The 21,374-nt window shown below is 47.1% G+C and overlaps 2 protein-coding genes across 13 annotated transcripts in view; one reads left to right on the forward strand and one right to left on the reverse strand.

Moving 5' to 3' along the window:
- On the forward strand, positions 1-7,033 carry HNRNPAB (heterogeneous nuclear ribonucleoprotein A/B). Of its 4 annotated transcripts, none has more exons than XM_036315680.1 (8): positions 1-136; positions 382-611; positions 1,358-1,526; positions 2,175-2,333; positions 2,516-2,650; positions 4,960-5,080; positions 5,764-5,904; positions 6,123-6,731. In XM_036315680.1, exons 2-8 carry the CDS (start codon positions 403-405, stop codon positions 6,191-6,193), a joined length of 1,005 nt encoding a protein of 334 aa, XP_036171573.1. In that variant the 5' UTR covers positions 1-136; positions 382-402; the 3' UTR covers positions 6,194-6,731. The 4 variants fall into 4 exon arrangements, with proteins under 4 accessions (XP_036171573.1, XP_036171574.1, XP_036171572.1 ...); XM_036315681.1 differs by lacking the exon at positions 6,123-6,731 and adding an exon at positions 6,894-7,033 and having other exon boundaries at positions 49-301; XM_036315679.1 differs by having other exon boundaries at positions 49-301.
- The window catches only part of PHYKPL (5-phosphohydroxy-L-lysine phospho-lyase), a 24,826-nt gene continuing 7,402 nt past the window's right edge, over positions 3,951-21,374 (reverse strand). For 2 of the 9 annotated variants that reach the window (XM_036315671.1, XM_036315670.1), the window contains 5 exons: positions 21,020-21,102; positions 20,519-20,744; positions 10,796-10,950; positions 10,283-10,372; positions 7,314-8,204 (listed from right to left, as the gene is read on the reverse strand). In XM_036315671.1, coding sequence (XP_036171564.1) covers positions 7,793-8,204; positions 10,283-10,372; positions 10,796-10,950; positions 20,519-20,744; positions 21,020-21,102 — 966 coding nt within the window. In that variant the 3' untranslated portion in view covers positions 7,314-7,792. Of the gene's footprint in view, positions 4,518-5,941; positions 6,063-7,313; positions 8,205-10,112; positions 10,373-10,795; positions 10,951-20,518; positions 20,745-21,019; positions 21,103-21,374 lie in introns of those variants that run through there. The other 7 variants (XM_036315673.1, XM_036315672.1, XM_036315675.1 and 4 more) reach the window with 7 other exon arrangements.

A 21,374-nucleotide genomic window follows, 5' to 3' on the forward strand; every position in this document is an offset into this window, starting at 1 on the left:
AATGACGGACGGGCACAGCCAGTGAGCATGCCTCTTGTTGCGAGGTGGGCGCCCCGGCTCCGGCATTATAAAGAGCGCCACGAGTCGGCATTGTCAGGCGGCGGTACCGTGCGGGCCTAAGCAAGTCTTTTGGGCGGTGGGTTCCGTGCAGCGGTGGTCGAGGAGGAGCGCGCGAAGTTGCGGCAGCTCCGTTGGCGGAGGGAGGGGAGACCGGGCAGCGCGAGCTTGAGCGCGGCGGAGCCTCGTGGCACTTTCCCGGCGGGTGGGGACGAGCGGGCCTCGCGGCGTCACCGGCGGCGAGGTGAGCGGCCGGGCCGCGGGCTGCGGGGGGCAGGCGGCGGGAGCCGCGCGGGTCTGACGTGCTGTGGCCGCTCGTTGCAGGGGCCGCCGCGCTCCGGTCTAATGTCGGAAACCGGTGAGGAGCAGCTCATGGAGACGACGGGCGCCACCGAGAACGGGCACGAGGCCGCCACCGAAGGCGAGTCGCCGGCCGGGCCGGGCAGCGGAGCCGCGGCGAGCGCTGGAGGCGGGAGCGCGGCACCTCCGGCGGGCAACCAGAACGGCGCCGAGGGCGACAAGATCAACGCTAGCAAGGAAGAGGAGGACGCGGGGTAGGTGCGGCCAAGGGCCGACCGGACGCCGCCTTTGTTCCGGGGCCGCCTTTTGTTGGCGCCACGCGGCAGGGGGAGGGGCAGGCGGCCGGGGCGGCTCGGGCAGCGGACTTGTTCTCCGCGCCTACCCTCTCTGCCGCCGCTCGCGCTCGAGTTTGTAGGAGTTTGTTGGGTCGATTTTGGCGCCGCCCCGGGGCCTCTCGCGCGGCGCCAGGGACGGGCCGGGCGCCCGGAAGGGGAGTGCCCTGGGGCCTCGGGCCCAGCAGGTCCGGGCCGCGGGGGCGGAGTTGGCGCGTGCCGGGGCCGCGGACTCCTTCCTCCGCCGCCGACCGAGGGCGGAGTTACGGTCTGGGCACCCGGAAGCTGCTGGTTCCTTGAGAGCGAATTTTCGGAAGTGGCAGGGAATGGCGGAGACGGTAGCCTTTTGATACCTGGTTGTTACACAAATTGCTTTCCGTTGTGAGCGCTCAGAGCCTGTACCCCGGCCAGGCTGTCCTTCCTTTCCCTCGCCCGGTCGGGGTTTGCTGTCTCCTGAAACTTGGTTAGCGTCAAAGTTGAGTTTGGGAGAGTAGTAGAGATTTAACATCTTCCAAAGATAGAGCCCTTAGGGGCTCAAGGGAGAGTCTTGTTCCAGGTTGTGGCTTTATTTCTGATCTTCTCAGTGAAAGCTTTGCTAGGGCCAGTCCTCATAAAATCACAGCTTTCTTATAAGACTTGTGGCTATGTGTCTCACCCTACCATTTCAGAAAAATGTTTGTTGGTCACCTGAGCTGGGATACCAGCAAAAAGGACCTAAAGGATTATTTTACCAAGTTTGGAGAGGTCGTTGACTGTACAATAAAAATGGATCCCAACACTGGCCGGTCAAGAGGATTTGGGTTTATTCTCTTCAAAGATGCAGCTAGTGTGGAGAAGGTAAGCTGGGTACTTTATATAAGGAGTAAATTCTAAGGACGCTGCTCTTGGAGAGAGTAGCTTGTGTGTTCTGCACATGGTTGAGTGTTTGAGAAAAGCAGTTCCTTGTAGTAGGGTAGTGAGTGGGCTGGAGTGGTACAGGAAGATGAGAGTGGACATGTATTGCCTTCCTCTGCCTATTCTGGACACTGCAAACACTATTGTGAGGACTGGAGGAGAGTCCAAGGTTGTTATGAGATAGGCATTTTAGCTTCATTTTACAGAAAACAAGCTAGGGTTCAGAAGCTGAAGTAGAAAAGCTCACACAGGTGGCTCAGTGGTGGAGTAAGGATTCTGACCCCAAGCAGCCCAGTTTCCTTCAGTCACTGCGGCTTTACTTCTGGAGATAGGCCTTAAGCTGGAACTGCCGAGGCAGGAGGAGGGTGTACAGGATAACATGGGAAAAGTCGGGGTGGTGAGGACTGATTTACAGGTAAACCAGTTGTGCTTGACATTTGATGGTTGGGTTGGAAAGTCAGGTTGGGGTTAGAGTTTGGAGGGGATGAAACATTTTGTGTACCTGTGTTGGGGGTTCCATGGCTCAAAGAGAAGAGCCTTGTATAGAGTCATGCCGCTGAGTTAGAACCCAACTTCCTTCTGTCGGAACAGGTCCTCGACCAGAAGGAGCACAAGCTGGATGGCCGTGTCATTGACCCCAAAAAGGCTATGGCCATGAAGAAGGAGCCTGTAAAGAAAATTTTTGTGGGGGGTCTGAATCCTGAAGCCACTGAGGAGAAAATCAGAGAGTACTTTGGCGAGTTTGGGGAGGTGAGTGGCCTGCCCTCTGCCCTGAGGTGGCCTTCCTGGTCCGTGACCGCCTTGGCTGACTCGAGGAACCCTCCTCAGCCAGGCTGCTTTATCGTTCTCTGGCCTTCATGGACCTTTTCTCCATCCAGTTCCCTGTGAGCCCTGGGGAGGTACTGGTCCTGAGCTTTTGCCTGTGTTTACAGATCGAGGCCATTGATCTTCCAATGGATCCAAAGTCAAACAAACGACGAGGTTTTGTTTTCATCACCTTTAAAGAAGAGGAAGAACCTGTGAAGAAGGTTCTAGAGAAAAAGTTCCACACCATTAGTGGAAGTAAGGTAAAGTGTCTGCAGTTAATGTGTGTCTGGCCTCTTGCTGAGAGAGGTCTGCCCCTTGCAGGTGTGGCTTAGGGGTTGGGCTGCCTCCAAGGGCTCTCCAGGGTAGTGAGACCCCATTGTTTCTCTGATGGTCTGCTGCCCTGATTGGGGGCAGATGGTTCTGGCCTTCAAGGAGCTCTTAGCCTGGCAGTAAAAACAGAGTAGTATGCTGAGTAGTCTCTTTAAAGCTAGAGCTTAAGATGGTCTGAATCTAGAGTCTAAGATTTGCAGTTCTCAGAAGATTTTGGAACTTAGCCGTTCACTGATTTCTTTCCCTGGCAGTGAAGTCCTGCTTACTATAGAAACTGCTGCAGAGCTTTTCTATCTTATTGCTTCCAAAACCAAATCTTTATTCTTCTCCATCCCCTTTGGATACTGGCTTAGTCAAATCCATCCTAGCAAGATCCTTCCCAAAGAGCCCCCAGGGTCCTGGCTCATTTATACCCAGGGCCAGTTTGCCTTCGAATGAATAGAAGTGAGAAATATAGCTGTTACCACACCTGAACTCTGGTCTAGAGAGAGGGTAGTATGGCTTTTTTAAGTATTTTCCAGGTGGCAGTTGCGTGTTGAGGGTGTGGCAGGGTGTGACAGGCTCTGTCTGTGCCGGAGTGGCAGCCAGATAAAGTTGGACAGGTAGGGTGGGGCTCCTGAAAACTTCGGTACCCTGGCTGGGAATTTAGAAAGATTGGATTGGACTCTTAAATTTCATGTAAAATGAGATTGGATCCTAGGGGACATTTGGAAAAGACACCATCCATTAGCTAGCCCAGTGGATAGGGATATCGCCAGGCCTTTTTTTCCTGCCATAATGAAAAATGGGCAGGAAGAACCTAGAGGGCAGTACTAGTCACTGCTGGGAGTGGGTCTTGAAATGCTTTATTTAGTTGTATTTCGGTAGGGTAGAAAACATCAGATTGCATCACTGGTGGGGGTAATTTGCCAGTTTTATAGGAGTATGCTTATATGGGGACAGCTATGTGGAATGTTTTTTCACTGGTCTTAGTTGGGGGCAAAGTATGTGTCAGGGTACTTTATTTTTTATTTTATTTCTTCAAATTATAAGAGAAAGTTCATTTAGAAAGTTAGAGGTAGTAGAAGTGAGCTAGTTGGGCTGTGTAGGCTCAGAAAACAAGTTAAAAAAGCAAAAGAAGGGCCCTTGGAACTTAGAGGGAAAGGAAAAGGCATAGGGGGTGGTGGTGTAGGTGTAGAGGGGGACATGAAAGCTAGGGAGGGAGAGCATTTTTTTTAATTTTATTTTTATTGTTAAAAGTATTACAGATATGTCCCCCCCTTTTAAAAATTTTTATTTTTAAAATTGATTTTCAGAGAGGGGAAGGGAGAGAAACATTGATGTGAGCGCAGAACATCAATTGGCTGCCTCCTCCATACCCCCACCAGGGATTCAGCCAGCAACTCAGCAACTTGGGCATGTGCCTGGACTAGGAGTCAATCAGCAACCCTTCAGTGGACAGGACAATATCCTACCAACTGAGCCACACCAGCCAGGGTTTTATTTTTATTTTGTTCTTTTTTCAGTGTACTTCTAAAAATACACTTCTAATTTATTTAAACAGGAGCACTGGACGGTTCTTGACCCTACCTCCACCCACAGTGGGCAGGTTTTTGAGCTAAGCAGACACAGACTCTGGGGGACATACATAGGGCTTTTGGCCCATCCCAAATACAGACCAGTGGTTGGGGGAGGGATAGCGGTAGCAGTTTGGCTTCAGGCAAGCTCTGCCCTGAGCCTCAGTGGCTTTCTTCCTCTGTAAGTTGGAAGTCAGGGTCACCACTATACATTTGAGTAGGATGCTTCATTTTTTTTTTCCTGTAAAAAAGTAAAATCAGAAAATGTACTTATTCTCTGGCTCTCATCCGGGTAGCCTCTGACCTCCCTGCTTAGTGTAGGACTAAGGTGGTAGTAGACCTGACAGTTGGTGTGTTTTGCTATACTGAGCTGGCATTGGCCCTGCTGTCCCTCTCCCAATTGTTAAACATGGAGCTGTCCTAACCCTGGGTTTGTATCCATCATTCCCAGTACATTCTCTGGGGGAAGGTTTGAGCCAAAAAGGCTCTAATGTGAATCTTGGTTTGTTTAGGTTTTAGTTATGGTTCTCAGAACTTCTAGCCCAAATGTGGTTTCACACCCTACCATATTTTATTATTAAGACGGACCAGGTCTGAATGTTTGTGCACAACGACCTTCATTTACAGTCTCTCCCCCCAGAACTTGTCCCAGTGGCCTGACTTCCTGTCCTCTTGGCTTGTAGTGTGAAATCAAGGTGGCTCTGCCCAGAAAAGTCTATCAACAGCAGCAGTATGGCTCTGGGGGCCGTGGAAACCGCAACAGAGGGAACCGAGGCAGTGGTGGTGGCGGTGGAAGTGGAGGAGGTGAGTGGAACACGGATGAATATGGGCCTGGTTTCCCTGCCTGCATGGAGCTTCCATGCCTGTCTTGGGGGCTTACTCTGGTCTCTGGTGTGGCAGGGTGGGCAGGGACAGGAATGGCTCTCCTGGGTCCGGGCTGTGCTGCTGCTGTTGGTTGGAGTGGAAGAGCCCATATTTCCCATGTGGTCTGGGGCCCCAGGGCAGTGGAAGATTTATATTGTACTTTGAGAGGGGAGGGGTGAGGAGCCTGATGGGCTCTCTGGCTGTCCTGAGTCTTGGTCCACCCATGGGTGGGTGGGCGGGCAGAAGGTAGGGCAGGGCTGTCTGTGCCAGGCGCTTTATCTCCTTCTGCCCTAGGCCCTCTGACTCCAAAGCCTGAACTCTATCTTTTTTAAGGCCAAGCTGCCAGAGAGGATTTGGGTAATCAGAGGGTGATTTGAGTGAGAATGAGTCCCTGCCTCTTTGGCCCTGAGAGAAGTTAGGTTCCGTTATGTCTTCCTCTGCAGCTTGGGTCTAAGTGCAGAGTCAGGTTAGGGCTCTGTTAAATCAGGACAGCAGCCCCTTCCTTGGCTTCTACTTCTGAGTTGCCATAGTAACCCCGCCACCCAAAGGGCAGGATTTCCTCCATCCTAGCTCCTACGTGTGCTAAATGGTCCATGGGCCCCTGTGCCCTGCTCCCCCCACAGGTCAGAGTCAGAGTTGGAATCAGGGCTACGGCAACTACTGGAACCAGGGCTACGGCTACCAGCAGGGCTACGGGCCCGGCTATGGCGGCTACGACTACTCGCCCTATGGCTATTACGGCTACGGCCCCGGATACGACTACAGTAAGTAGGAGAGAGGGAGGCCCCATCCAGTCACCCACCTGGGAGGCAGGACAGAAAGTGCAGGGGTCACTGGCAGCAGGGGCTTTTGGAGTCAGACAGGCTGGGCTTTGTAGCCTGCCCCAGGGGTGTTGGCTCTGGTGAGGATTTGAGCCAAGCGCCTGGCACAGGAATAAATGTTCAATAAATCTAGCTGCTATCATTGTTGTTCTTGTCCCTAGGTCAGGGTAGTACGAATTACGGGAAGAGCCAGCGACGTGGTGGCCATCAGAATAACTACAAGCCATACTGAGGCTTCGGCAAGAGTGCCCGTCTGACCGCACACGCTTTGTTTGGATATTGAGTGAACACAAACAATTATGTACCAAATTTAACTTGGCATACTTTCTATGGCCTGTCCCATGTGCATCTTATTTAAAATTTCCCCCCTGGAAATCACTCTCTTGTTTACTATTTCCAGAGCTCTAGTTGTTTTAGGCAGCGTGTGGTGTCTCAGAGGCCAGAGCGGCTTTGTGGGCTGATTTTATTACCGGGTTACCCAGAACCAGGTGGGAGGGTCAGTTTCCTGCTGCCGCTCTGCATCCTGGACCTGTGGACCCTGGTTGTAAAAAAGTCTATCTTAGGAAACCAGTGTCACCTTTTTTCACCTTTTAATTTTATATTATTTGTGTCATACATTTCCTGTAATGGAAGTGTTAATTTTACTGTACTTTTTGGTACCTTTTGGGAATCTAATGTATTGTAAGGTATTTTACACGTGTCCTGATTTTGCCACGACCTGGATATTGAAGCTATCCAAGCTTTTGAAATAAAAATGTAAAAACCCCTAAGCCTGGGTGAGTGTGGGATATGCGGTGCGTAGGACTTGGGCCCCTTTAAAGGAAGGAAATGGCTGGAGGTGTAAGGCAGCTGTTCATGGGGGTGAAAATTGTGCAGTAGGAATTCTGAGACACCTTAGAACGCCTTTCTTAAAACGGGGTTCTGTCTTCCAGGACAGTGAACCTACAATCAAGGATGCCCCCTCCTGGCTGAAATGTAATAGCCTACTCCGGCAGCACCTATTTGCTGCTGGATTGGAGCACCTCAAGTCTGGTGGCAAGAGGAGGCAGCAGGCTGTGGGACTGGCTCTAGGTGGTTGGAGCCTGAAAAGGAGTTTTGTTTCCCCTCACTCCTAGAAGGAACTGGCTGGGGAGGACGTGGCTGCTCTTGCCCTCTTGCCTCAGCCAACAAATGCAAACAGTTGGGAGATTTTCTGGCAGGGGTGTGTGGAGAGAGTTCAAGGTAGCCAGAGCCTCCCAATGTTGGAAGTACCCTATGGGAGGGGGACATTACTTGAAACAAAATTTACAAAAAAAAAGCTTGGTTTCCTGGGGGGTACAGAATGGTTCAGGAACCCAGTTGTGGCCTACTCACCTAGTAAAGGACATGACAGGGCAGGGCTACCAGAGGGCTGGGGCCTTAGTGTCTCACAACTTCTCACCTTTTCTTCCATGTCTGAAAAAGACCCCATGGCCACCCAAACTGGTTAACCTTTCTCTTCTGCTAAAGGCTCCTCCTGCCTTCAGTGTCTAAGCTTCTTGGATGGCAGTTTGGAGTTGGGCTCACTGGATAGGGCCATGATCCCCCACACTTGACCTATATATATGTGGCACCAGCCACAGGATCAGCAACAATATTCCCAAAGGATAAAGCCTGCCCTCAAGTTTCCCAAGACCCAGATTCAACCAGAGGCTCCTATAGGAAACCTAAGCTAGTGTGCCTCACCTCATCCAGCAAGTTTTATACCACTTCCCAATCAGCTCTGGAGCCCTGGGGGCAGAAGTGAAATAGCCCAGAGGTGGAGGACAGGGAGGGGTGGTTCTGATCATCTAAGAGAGGGGACTTTGCCTATTTAGGGGGCCACCCCTGCCCACAGCTTTGCATGCATAGCCCTTGGGAGTGGCTCAGCTCCCACCTCCCCAGTGCTTGGGAAGCCCCACCAGCACAGGCAGAAATAGAAGTGACCTGGGTCAGTAAGACCCCCCTCTCCACTTGAGCTCCTTGCTTCCTGCACTGTCCAGAGGATACCTAGCTCAGCTGTTCCACCCCCTTCCCCTGAGTACACTAGACCATTGTAGCTGCTGGGCTGGGTCCTGGGCACATGGTCAGCTGGACACGGGGCTTTACGCTTACCTGTTAGGATGGCATCCAGCTTTGCCACCACATGTTGTACGTTGTCCAGGCTGAAGCACATTGGGGGCTTAAACTTCAGGACATTCCTCCCAGGGCCGTCAGTGCTTAGCAAAATGTAGTTTTCCTTCATCCTGTAGGACAGGACATAACAGAGCCTTGCTACACCACCAGCCCAGGGCCCTTCACATGGTCTTCCAGGCTTTCCTGCACCTGGCTTTGGCCACTTGGCTAGGTTTCCAGCCACACTGCTCTTGGAGCCCTTCACAGGCCCCCCCGCCCCCTGCATGGGGCACTGGCTACCCCCTTGCAAAACTTTATTCCCATCCTTTGTGCCCTGGTGTGAATGGCTCATATGGACCTGGCCCTGAGAAGGGGCATAGTCTTAACTGCCCCTGGAGTTCCAGTCTAGTCTGTAGTCCCTGCGTTTCCCACTTCATGTATGGTTTATGTGATGTGTATGGCTTGCTTTGTAAATGTATGGAAAATGTCCAACATTACAAAGTGGTACAATGAACTCCATCCCCTTATCTAGTTTTAGTAACTTCCCCTGCTTTCTGCACACAGGTAATGTAATTTCCAGACAGTTCTTGTCAGTTTAATTTCCAGTTCTTTTTAGGAGGATGACTTTACCATACTTAATACTGTCTTTGATATGTAAGACAGTGATTTGTAATATTCCACATTTATACTTTTAACCTAGGAAGCTGCCCTGGCCAGGTAGCTCAGTTGGTAAGACTGTTGTCCTGACATGCCAAGGTTGCAGGTTTGATCTCTAGTTAGGGCACATAAAGGAATCAGCAAGTGAATGCATAAAAAAGTGGAATGACAAACCAGTGTTTTTTTCTCAGTGCTACCCCCCCCCCCCCCCAGTCCCACCTAGGAAGGCATTTTGGCTACTGAGAGAAGGGGTCTAACGTGATTGTAGAAAGATAGAGCCGATGAGGGAATCATTGATCAGCTGCCTCCTGTACATCCCCCACCAGGGATTGAGCCTATAACCCAGGCATGTGTCCTGACAGGGAATCAAATTGATCAGGTTCATAGGTTGATGCTCAACCACTGAGGTACACCAGCCAGGTTCCATTTACTTTTTTTTAAAAAATATATTTTATTGATTTTTTACAGAGAGGAAGGGAGAGAGATAGAGAGTTAGAAACATCGATGTGAGAGAGACATCGATCAGCTGCCTCCTGCACATCTCCTACTGGGGATATGCCCGCAACCCAGGTACATGCCCTTGACTGGAATCGAACCTGGGACCTTTCAGTCCGCAGGCTGACGCTCTATCCACTGAGCCAAACCGGTTTCGGCCCATTTACATTTTTTAAAATTTATGTTAAGTCTCGTTAGGAGCCATGGTGTCCCAGACTATGGCAGTGCTAGAAAGAATAGGCCTGGCCTTAGCTTGTTCGGTTCGGTAGATAGAGCATCGGCCTGAAGGGTCCCAGGTTCAATTTCCAGTCAAAGGCACATGCCCAGATTGTGGGCTCGATCCCCAGTAGGGGGTGTGCATGAGGCAACCAATCATGATTCTCAACATTGATGTTTCTCTCCCTTTCTGAATCAATAAAAGTATATTAAAACAGAAAAAGAATAAAGTCTGGACTTCAAATTCAGGTCTACCACCTACTAGAGATAAAACACCAAATTCTTGGTAACAGATTCCTAGCTGAATTGGAGAAATCACAAGTGGCTATGAGATGGAGGAAATCAGGCTGGGCCTCAAATCTGATTCCTTCCAATGGGCCATGCTGGCTGGATTCCTGAGCTGAGGCTGGGGTGGGGTGAGCATGGGGTAGCTGAGTGGGCAGATGTGTCTGACCAGCAGAGAGAAGGCAGGGACTGGATAGTCACTTAGGGGAGGAGTCAATCTCAAAAAACTTCATGGAGGGGAAGATTTTTTTTACATCCTTACTGTTTTATGTGAATTCCAAACGCAGAATGATACACATTTCCCAAGGATTTTTTGAGGTGGGGGAAAGGATAGGCGTGAGGAATGGAGATAAAAGGGGAGAAAGGTGCTGAGGCTGGAGTCCTACCTGGATTCAAGTGAAAAATGTGAACTGGTTTGGGCAGGGGGCTTCTAAGTCCAGAGATGATGTTCCATCTAGACATACCCACCCAGACGAGCAGGAGTCCTGTCCATCCCCTGTCCCTGGTGTGGCCCTGGAGAAGCTCTGCAAAGGCAACTTGCTTGAAGAAAAAGTACCTGGATACCAAATAGTCAGCTTCTTCAGTGGCTGGCATCCTTGTGGCCTCATCTTTGATCAAATCCACACCAATAAAAAGTCCGACGCCCCTGGAGCAGAAGGTGACATCTCAGGAGTCCAGGCCTGAGGGACCACAGGCCTAACACTTGCCCTGTGCCTGGGTCTCAGCCAAGCCCCATTGGAAAGTCCACCAGGGCTTGTACCTCTGTCTCCTGGGGACAGAGTCACAGGAACTGGTGGTGGTGGTGGTGTGTGTCTAGGAAGTAATTGCAATGGGGAAGGGCCCTCACTTTTGACAGAGGAAAGATAGAGGGGCAGGGAGTCAGAGCTACTTGATCCTGACTTTTCCCCTCCCTAGAAGTGCCACTTTGGACAACAGCCCCTCTAGGTGCTTCACTTCTTTCCTTGTGGAGACTCCCACCATCCCAGGTGGTTAGGAGGTGAAAGAAGAAATGAATCTAGGCCTCTTGCAGGTGCTTCGTTAGTGGGCGGTGACTTGCCCCAAGACTCACCTGATGTCCCCGATGATAGGATGCTTGGCCTTCTGCTGCTGGAGGAGCTCCATCAGGAAGCTGCCCACACAGGCAGCATGAGCCTGCAGCTGTTCCTTCTCTAAGACATCCAGGACGGCCAGCCCCACTGCACAGGACACTGGGTTGCCCCCAAACTGAGCCAGGGGCAAAGGGCATGTCAGATGTCCAGCAGAGGGAGAGAGAGAGAGAGAGAGAATCAATGATGAGAGAGAATTGCCTCCTGCACACCCCCTATTGGGGATTGAGCCCACAACCCGGACATGTGCCCTGACCAGGAATCAAACCATGACCTGTTTCATAGGTCTGTGCTCAACCAGTGAGTCACATCTGTCGGCTGTAATTTTCCTTAGTTCCCTCTTTAATTCCAAATGCACAAAAGCTGCAAAATGCTATTCTTGGAAGCACTTTTCTCATTCTGTTGAGATCTTGCTTCCAGGTGTGTCCTCTGGCTCAAATATTTCCCCCGTCTTTGTTATTTTAATTTTTCAATTACAGTTGACATTAAATAATTAGTCTAACATAACATTAAATATTTTAAAACACAGTGGTTAGACATAATTTTTTTGTTCTTGTTAAGCCTCACGATATTTTTTCCATTGATTTTATTTTTTTAATAAGTATTTAAGGGAGAGGGAGAGAGAAATATCAATGATGAGAGAGAATCATTGATCAGCTGCCTCCTACATGCACACTTCTGGGATCAAGCCCACAACTGGGCATGTGTGGGAATTGAACCGTGACCACCTGGTTCATGTGTCCATGCTCAACCACTCTGTCACACAGGGTGGGCTTCATGGAAGGGAAGGGGGAGGGAGAGAGACATCGATGTGAAAGAGCCACATCAACTGGTTGCCTCCTGCAGGTATCCTACCTGCAACCTAGATATGTGCCCTTGATGGGAATAGAACTTGAGACCCTGTGGTTATCAGGCCAACAATCTAACCACTGAGCTACGCTGGCCAGGGCTGACATAATTTTGGCTCAATTTTTTATAAAAATTCTCTTCACTTTTTGTTGTTAATCCTCACCCTAGGTATTTTTTCCATTGATTTTTTTTTTTAATTTTTTTAAAGAGAGTGGAAGAGAGGGGTAAAGACAGATAAACATCTATGTGAGAGAGACACATTGACTGGTTGCCACCTGAACGTGCCCCGACTGGTGCCGAGGATGGAGCCTGCAATGGAGGTACGTGCCCTTGACTAGAATCCAACCTTAGACCCTTCAGTCCGCAGACTGGCACTCTAACCACTAAGCCAAACTGACTGGCACAGGTTCAGATGTTCTTACATCAATGTGTCGCTTGTTGACCAAAACATTATGCTGTGCATGACTGTAGTTCAATACAATTTGACAAATGTGTAAAACTAGAACCTTTACCACAATGAGGACACAACACATTTCTATCACTTTCCAGAGTTGTATCCCCTTTCACTACTGGCCCAGGCGACTACTGATCTGATTTCTATCATTACAGTTTTGCCTTTTCCAGAATGTCATACAATGAGATTACAGAATATGTACCCCTTTGTGCCTTGCTGCTTCTGCTCAACATGTTTTTGAAATTTATCCATATTGTGTATTAGTAGTTAGTTCATTTTGTTGTTGCATAACATTCCACTGTATGGACATACCACAATTTGTTTATTCAATCTCCTGTAGATGAACCCTTGGGTTATTTTGATTTTTTACTATTAAGAATAAAACTAATATTTATAACAGTTATTTTGTAAACATACATTCTCATTTCTCTTGGGTAAATACCAGACTGCTGGATTATATAAATATATAGTTGATTTTTATAAAAAACAAAGTTTTCCAAAGTAGTGGTATCATTACTTTCATAGATTTATGAAATTCCAGTAGTTTCACATCCTTAAAAACATTTGGAATTGTCAGTCTTTTGTTTGTTTTTTAAATGTTTTCTCATTGGTTCTGGAGAGAGAAAGGGAGAGAGAGAAACATCAATCCGCAGCCTACTGGGGATCAAGTCCACAACCCGGGCATGTGTCCTGACCGGGAATTGAACTGACATCCCTCCTGGTGCATGGGACAATGCCCATCCAACTGAGTCACCCAGGCCAGGCTTGTCAGTCTTTTTAATTGTAGTCATTCTAATGGGTGTGTAGTGGTATCCTGTAGATTATCTTGAAAATTTGTATGCATAGCCCCATACTTGAGACCACAAAAAGCTACCAAGGTGATTCAGCTACGAGGCAGCTTTTTGATAGGTTAAAAACAAATTATGTGTGGAATGGACAAAGGATACATTGAGGCTACATATTGTATATTATTTAACCATGAACTCGCTAAAAGGTAGTGTGTCTTTGGTGTAGAATCATGACCTGCCCAAGATGCTCAACTAGCACAATAGATAGGCCTTTCCCCCAAGATCACCCCAGAGGGACAATAGAAAGAAAATGAACAAAAGCTTTGACACAGTTCTGGAAATCTAGAAGGCCATGCATATGTGTAGGGATATGCTCATGCCCAATGCTAAGTTCATGTTCAGGAAAGATCTGAAAAGGCTTGAGGCTCCGAAGGAGGAGGAAGGAAAGGCTAAGGCAGAGTTGTCAAGTGCTTGGCTGAGTGTGGAAGCACACCCTAACCCAGCCGTGGGCAAACTACGGCCCGCGGGCCAGATCTGGCCCGTTTGAAATGAATAAAACTAAAAAAAAAAAAAAAAAGACCGTACCCTTTCATGTAATGATGTTTACTTTGAATTTATATTAGTTCACACAAACACTCCATCCATGCTTTTGTTCCGGCCCTCTGGTCCAGTTTAAGAACCCATTGTGGCCCTCGAGTCAAAAAGTTTGCCCACCCCTGCCCTAACCCACACCACAACACATCAACCCTTGTGAAAGGCTGAGAGACCTCTTGGTTCCGGGCATTTAAGGAGATGTCTGCCCAGTCATTCAATAATTACTAAGCTAACCAAGCAGAGACTATAGTGGCTACTCATAACAAAGAACACAGATTTACAGAATTAGTTCAAAGAAGGCATTATACAAAGAACAAAAAGCAATAACAAACTACAAGGAGATACTATGATTTCCGAAGTTGCCACATTATATTATTTAAAACTAGAGGCCTGGTGTACAAATTTGTGCACCAGTGGAGTCTCTTGGCCTGGCCTCTGGGACCGGGCCTTAACTGGCTCTCTGACATCCCCTGAGGGGTCCTGGATTGTAAGGGCGCAGGCCAGGCCAAGGGACCCCACTGGTGCACGACTGTAGCCAGGGAGGGACACAGGAGGTTGGCCAGCAGGGAGGGACTGTGGGAGGGCTCCAGGGCATGTCCGGCCCATCTCACTCAGTTCCGATTGGCTGGACCCCAGCAGCAACCTAACCTACCAGTCAGAGCATCTACCCTGGTGGTTAGTGCACATCATGGCGACTGGTTGACCAGTCAACTGACTGCCCCCTGGTGCTCAGTGCACATCATAGCAAGTGGTTGAGCAGCCTTAGCATATCATTAGCATATTACGCTTTGATTGGTTGAATGGCCGGCCGATCAACTGGACACTTAGCATATTAGGCTTTTATTATATAGGATGTTCAGTTTTCAACAAAAAACCTTAAACATGCAGTGTTGACGAAAGAAAACGTCCAAACCTGTAGAATATTTATTTTTAATTTACTGATTTAAGAGAGATAAAAACATTGATTTGTTGTTCCACCTAACAATGCACTCACTTGGTTGAGTACCACACTGGCCCTGACCAGGGATCAAACAAGTAACCCCAGTGCATCAGAGTGATGCCCTAACCAACTGAACCACCCAGCCAGGCTGTAGAGAATTTTTATGAGTACTTGAGCCAAAACTGACAAGACAAGCAAGATCTCAAATGCTCAAGATTATGACAGTTTTGGAGTTTATTTTATGTATTTGAAATTAAGGGAATATAAGATTAGATGAAGGTGGTTTTAGGGATTGGATTATAGGGTAGTTAAGATTATGTGCTCTCTTGAGGGTGGTTAAGGGTTATTCTGGCATTTTAAAGGTGTCTGTCTTAACTTAGATACACAAGAACAGTGGGCAGGCTTGCTTAAACCTTTGCTTAGAAGTTATAGGCAAAAAGAAAAAAAACTTATAGGCCAGGGTGTGACTATCCACTGTGAACTGCCCAGTTGGGAAATTATGATTAAAAAAAATTTTTTTTTATTGATTTCAGAGAGGAAGGGAGAAGGAAAGATAGAAACATCAATGGAGAGAAAGAATCATTGAAGGCTGCCTCCTACACGCCCTCTACTGGTGATTGAGCTCGCAACCCGGGCATGTGCCCTGACTGGGAATCGAACCGTGACCTCATGGTTCATAGGCTGACGCTCAACTACTGAGCCACACTGGCCAGGCAGACATTATCATTTATTATAGCACCCCCTTTTTGTCCACAAAAGAAAGAAGGAAGCATGGTGCATATGGGTAGGCGGAGAGGAAAAGCAAACAATAGAAACTGTCCCTGAGGAAGCCCAGATTTTGGCCTTATTAGACAAAGGCTTTAAGTGTTATATGTTAAAAGAGCTAAAATGCAAAACATGAAAACAAGGTCTCACCAAATACAGCAGTGGTTCTCAACCTGTGGGTCATGACCCCTTTGGGGGTCAAACGACCCTTTTACAGGGGTCGCCTAAGACCATCGGAAAACACATCTATAATTACATATTGTTTTTGTGATTAATCACTATACTTTAATTATGTTCAATTTGTAACAATGAAATTGGGGGTCACCACAACATGAGGAACTGTATTAACCCTTTGCAGTCATTTGTCTACTCTCAGCCACCAAAGCTTTTTTACCGTTCCAGTCGTATGTCTGCTCTCAGCCACTACCGCAAGGAACCGTATGAATCTTAACTCTATTCATTCATGTATCAGTTCATAATTTCTCTGAAAGCTCTTAAGTGTGTAAGCGACCTTGTCACGAACCAAAACATTGCCCCGACAAATTGGAGATATCAAAGCTCAATATAAACAAACGCGGTCGTTCCACACTCGCCATGCAAAACACCGTGGAGAGCCAGTCGCCTTTTGAGAGTGAAGAAATCGACAAGCTTTGGAGATACTTCGCAGAATTTCAAATAAAGCTTTACAAATTACGTTTAACTGTAATTAGGCATTCTCGCTTGTTAAGATATTTCAAAATAATACTCCAAAATGGCAAAAAGAAAGTTACCGAAAGAAGTGTACTGCGAATCTGAAAGTAATGATGAAGAGTTTTATTTTGGCACCTTGAATACTGACTCTGACGTAGAAAGTGATAACGTTTGTAGTGATTCTACTAGTAGTGACGTAGTTCCAAAAAAGAATTAATAAATCTTGTTTATCCTTCATAATCTTGCATGTTATGTATCACTGCTCTTTCAATGGAAATTAATTCCGACCAGTACGACACCCACGTCCAAATTTAATACGACCGCAAAGGGTTAAAGGGTTGCGGCATTAGGAAGGTTGAGAACCACTGAAATACAGAATATCAATAAATAGAAATTAGAAAAAAGAACCAGCCCTAACCGGTTTGGCTCAGTGGATAGAGCGTCGGCCTGCGGACTGAAGGGTCCCAGGTTTGATTCCCGTCAAGGGCATGTACCTTGGTTGTGGGCATGTCCCCATTAGGGGGTGTGCAGGAAGCAGCTGATCTATGTTTCTCTCTCATTGATGTTTCTAACTCTCTATCCCTCTCCCTTCCTCTCTGTAAAATATCAATAAAATATATTTAAAAAACAAAACAAAACAAAACCAAACCAAACAAAAAAAAAAGAACCAAACTAATTCTGGAGTTGAAAAGTGCAGTAACTGAAATAAAAAATTCACTAGAGAGGCTCAACAGTAGACTTGGACAGGCAGATGAAAGGATCAGCAAACTAGAAATATGTCACTTGAGACTGTCCAGTGTGAAAACCAGAGAGAAAAAGGAATGAAAACAAAACCCGCAAAACCCAGAGCGTTAGAGACAAGTGAGACACAATTGAGCACACCAACATATGTCAATGGGAGTCACAGAAGGAGAGGAGAGAGAGAACGGGGCAGAATGAAAAATAGAAGAAATAATAGTCAAAACCTTCCCAAATTTGATTTAGAAAACCCAAATCCAACAACAACCTATACATCCAAGAAACTCAGTGAACCTAAAGTAGAATAATGAGTTCCATATCTGGATACAACATAATCAAATGATCAAAAGACAAAGAGGGTAGGTAAAATGGGTGAAAGTGGTCAAAAAGGTACAAACTTCCAGTTATAAACATAAGTAAGTCCATAAAATAAAACACAGCATGGTGACTATAGTTAAAAATACTGCTTTGCAGCCCTAGCCAATTTGGCTCAGTGGAAAGAGTGTTGGCCTGTGGCCCAAAGGGTCCCGGATTCGATTTCTGTCAAGGACACGTACCTCAGTTGCAGGCTCCTCCCTGGCCTGGGCCCTGGTTGGGGCTTGTGCAGGAGGCAATCAATGGATGTGTTTCTCTCACATCAATAGTTCTTTCCCTCTTTCTTCCACTCTCTCTAAAAATCAATGGAAAAACATCCTCAGGTGAGGATTAAAAAAAAATACTATATTGCATATTTTAAAAAACATATTTTTAATTGATTTTAGAGATAGGAGGGGAGAGGGATAGAGAGACAGAAATATTGATGAGAGAGGAACATCAATCGGCTGCCTCCTTCGTGCTCCCTACTGAGGATTGAGCCAGTGACCTGGGAATGTGCCCTGACTGGGAATTGAACCCTGATCTCTTTGTTCATGAGTTGGTATGTGATTGTTCTACATGTCCTCAAGAAAAATGTGTGTTCTCTAAATTCTTGCAGAACTCTGTAATGTCTCTTTAAAATAAATTATTTTTTATTGATTTCAGAGAGGATAGGAGAGGGAGATAGAAACATCAATGATGAGAAAGAATCATTGACTGGCTGTCTCCTGCACACCTCCTATTGGGGACTGAGCCCAAAACCTGGGCATGTGTCCTGATGGGGAATCAAACTAGCAATCTTTTGGTGCATGGGACACTCAACCAACTGAGCACTATATATTAAAATTAGTAGGATACAATGTAAAAGTTGTGCTTTAAGAGGAATAGACAGGCTTAAATATTTATATTAATAGAGAAAACAGCCTGGCCAGTATGGCTCAGTGGTTGAGCATCAACTAGGAAGTCACGGTTTGATCCCCAGTGTGGGGTGTGCAGGAGGCAGCTGATCAATGATTCTCTCTCATCATTGATGTTTGTATCTTTCCCTCTCCTCTCCCCTCTGAAATCAATACAAATATAATTAAAAAAATAAAAAATAAAAATATATTGGAAAAAAGGGAAAAAAAGAAAACAGTTAAGTATCCATTTTAGGAAATAAAAACAACAACAACAAAAAACCACAACAGAACAAACCCCAAAGAAAGCAGAAGGAAAGAAAAGGACTCAAAGAACTATTATTGTAAAAGTAAAGGGAACATAATGATAAAGATTAAAAAATATTAAGAAAGTATTAACAAGAAATATAGATTGACAATTTTGAATACTCAGATGAAAAATTCCTAAGAAAATACAACCCACCAGAACTAACTCAAGAAGAAATAAAAAGTTTCAAGAGTCCTATGCAACTAAAGCCCTATGTAACTATGTGTCTGTGTAATTATACATGTATACACAAATGCACACATAAAACCCCCCCAAATAAATAAAAGCACTAGTAATTCAATCAAAACATGGAATAAAGAAAAAAACCCAGGCATTTCACAGAAGAAGCACATGGCCAATAAACATATGAAGAGATGCTTCAGGTAAGTTGAAATCAGGGAACGGCATATTAAAAAAATTCCCTGATTTGAGGGGCTACAACTTTATACCCCACTTGACTGGCACAAATTAAGAGGTGTTGAAGAGGATGTTGACCTACAGAATCTCTTATACCTGCTGGTGGGATGTTAACTTGTGACCTACTTTGGGAAACAGATGTCATTATCTCAAAATGAAGGTGAACATGACCAGCAATTCCACTCTTAGGTTATTCCTAAAAAAGCCTCTTGCACATGTACAACAGAGTTTATAAAAATGGTTCATATCAGCACTGTTCACAGTAGCAAAAACCATGAGTACAACTGCAAAGCACATCAACAGGATTGTACAAATAAACCAAAGTAGTTTATACAATGGGATAATTATAAAGCAGTCAAAACAAATGAACTTCAGTGACAAGAGATGGGGATGACTCTTAGTAATATAATGTTAGGTGAAAAAACACACAAATCCCTAAAGACTACATACATGCAGCAAGATACACTTATAAAGTTAAAAAAATGAGAGTAACTAATGAATAAGGGGTTCAGAGTGATGGCTACTTGGGCTGGGGGAGGCAGGGTCTGGGAGCAACCATATGGATAAATAGATGCAGGTTATTGTCAAGGTCCTAACTTTTATTTGGGATGATGGCTTCTCAGATGCTTGTCTCAGAATGAAAGTAACCAATTAACTGATGAACTAAAAGAGGACTCTGCGAGAGCAGATGATGATCTTTCGTGAGCCATGGACTGACTCCATAATCTATGTGCACTTCAAGTAAGACAGACACAAGCACCAGGCTCTGGCTCCACTGGGTTGTCTTTCACCTAACACAACCCACTCCTTCCTCCTCGCAGGGCCAATTCCTCCTCATCCTTCCACATCCTTAAGAATCCTCCCCTGCTCCTTCCATTCCTCTTCTTTGTCCTCTTACCTGCATCCCTGAGCTCTCCTGGCACTGTGAACACAATACTTCCGTTAAATCTTTCCACACCATGTGAGCAGGGGTTTATGAGCCCATCTCCCCTCTGAACAGTGAACTTGTTTAGGGCAGAGGCGTCTACCTACGTCTCTGCTGGGTATGTGGTGAGTTTGCTGAGAGCACCAGCCTTCGTCCTTAATAACCTCTGACAAATCTCAACCATCCTGCCCAATCTTGACATGTTTCAGGCCCCCATTCAAACTGACTCTTTTTTGGGAGGTGACAGTGTGTTCTTCGTTCCCTCAACTTTCTGTCCTTCCCTATTCTTCCCTGTAGCCCGTGTCCAGATTTGGGCTCCTTCTCTCTTGCCTGGACCAATTGCCTACCTGTAGTCTTTCTCCACACTGAGAACTTCTAAAGCATATTTCAATCTCGTCTCTCACAGACTAAAACCCTTCCCTGGTTCCTCACAGCCCTGGGGATTAGTCCAGACTCTCTGCTCTTCTACCATGAGGCCACCTGCTGACCACTATGCTCCCATCGCCCACCACATAACTGCGCTCTTGGCACCACTGAACATGCCGTGGCTTCTCCTCCAACCCGAGGATCCACTTCACTTAGGGAAAGCTCAACCCTGCACCGCACCTCTACGCTCCTACTGCAACACGAACGCTAATCCTAGGCCATCACCCACACAGGTCCTCGTGCATTTTCATCAGCTTTTAGCACAGGGTCTTGTACACAGTAGGCAGCTTCTGCTGGAAGGGAGAGTTTTCTTTCTATATATTTTATAAGGCATGATCTCTTGCCACAGCTCTTGGGTTGATACTAACTTTAAAGAGGTTTGGCGTTATTATCCTCTGACCTGCTTTAACCGTTCCCCGGCCCCCACCCACCCCCACAGCATCTTAGACATCTTTGTGGTGGCTCAGTGCCAGGTCTGTGGCCTTTGCTCAGATTGTCTGGGGCCTATCAGAACCCTCAGTGCTCCCCGGAGCCTTCACTCACCGTGTTGAAGTACTCGACACCGGTGGCTTCAAATGCTCTCGCCACAGCTTGGGTTGTGGCCACGCAGGCTACAGGGTGGCCATTGCCAATGGACTTGCCCATGGTGACAATGTCAGGGACAAAGTCTTCCCCCTGCAGCTGGAAGGCCCAGAAGTGCTTGCCTACTCGGCCAAAGCCCACTTGAATCTCGTCTGCAACAAAGACTCCTCCAGCTTTGCGGATGTGCCTGTGGCAGAGGACAGAAGGCTGACAGCTGATGGGGACGGGGACGGCTGTGGTGAGAGGGATCAGAACAGGAGCTGGGAGGTCTTGGGACTCTGAATCCTGGCTCTGCCAACAGTAAGGTTGGGGCCTTGGGCAGATGGCTGGCCTGCTAGGGGCCACTATTTTTTCAGGGGCTTTGAAAACTCTGGCAAACAGGTGAGATGGAGGTTGTCATTTGGAACAAAGGTTGGGAAACCGCATTACAGCCCTGGCCTCCCTGGAGCTGCCCCTCCTTACTCTGCCACTTCCGGGAAGTAGCCAGCAGGGGGAACGATCTGCCCGCCCACACTGGGCAGAGACTCAGCGAAGAATGCGGCAATCTGTGGACAAGACGAGATGTCAGGAACACTGACCTGGAGGTGCTGAGAGGCAAACTGAGAGTCCTGCTGATGCTGGCTCAGGGCTGGCTCCACGCAGGATGAGTTACCATCACTGTTGCACCCCTAGTTCGGGCTCCTCATCACATCTGAACGTCTGAGACTCTGTTTTCTTTCAGGCCTCAAACCAATTCTTACAACCTGGATGCCTCCAGACTCCTGTACTTAGCATGCCTCAGAAAAAATCCACTGATTTCTCCCCCACAAGCCTGTTT

This window comes from Myotis myotis, unplaced genomic scaffold (genome assembly GCF_014108235.1).
Source record: "Myotis myotis isolate mMyoMyo1 unplaced genomic scaffold, mMyoMyo1.p scaffold_m19_p_6, whole genome shotgun sequence".
NCBI classification, from domain to species: Eukaryota; Metazoa; Chordata; class Mammalia; order Chiroptera; family Vespertilionidae; genus Myotis; species Myotis myotis.

Bases quoted from the DNA above. Each gene is read 5' to 3' on its own strand.
- HNRNPAB (XM_036315680.1), top strand. From the start codon at position 403: ATGTCGGAAACCGGTGAGGAGCAGCTCATGGAGACGACGGGCGCCACC. The intron at 1,527-2,174 runs GTAAGCTGGGTA...CTGTCGGAACAG, and splicing joins ATGCAGCTAGTGTGGAGAAG to GTCCTCGACCAGAAGGAGCA. The intron at 2,651-4,959 runs GTAAAGTGTCTG...CTTGGCTTGTAG, and splicing joins ACACCATTAGTGGAAGTAAG to TGTGAAATCAAGGTGGCTCT.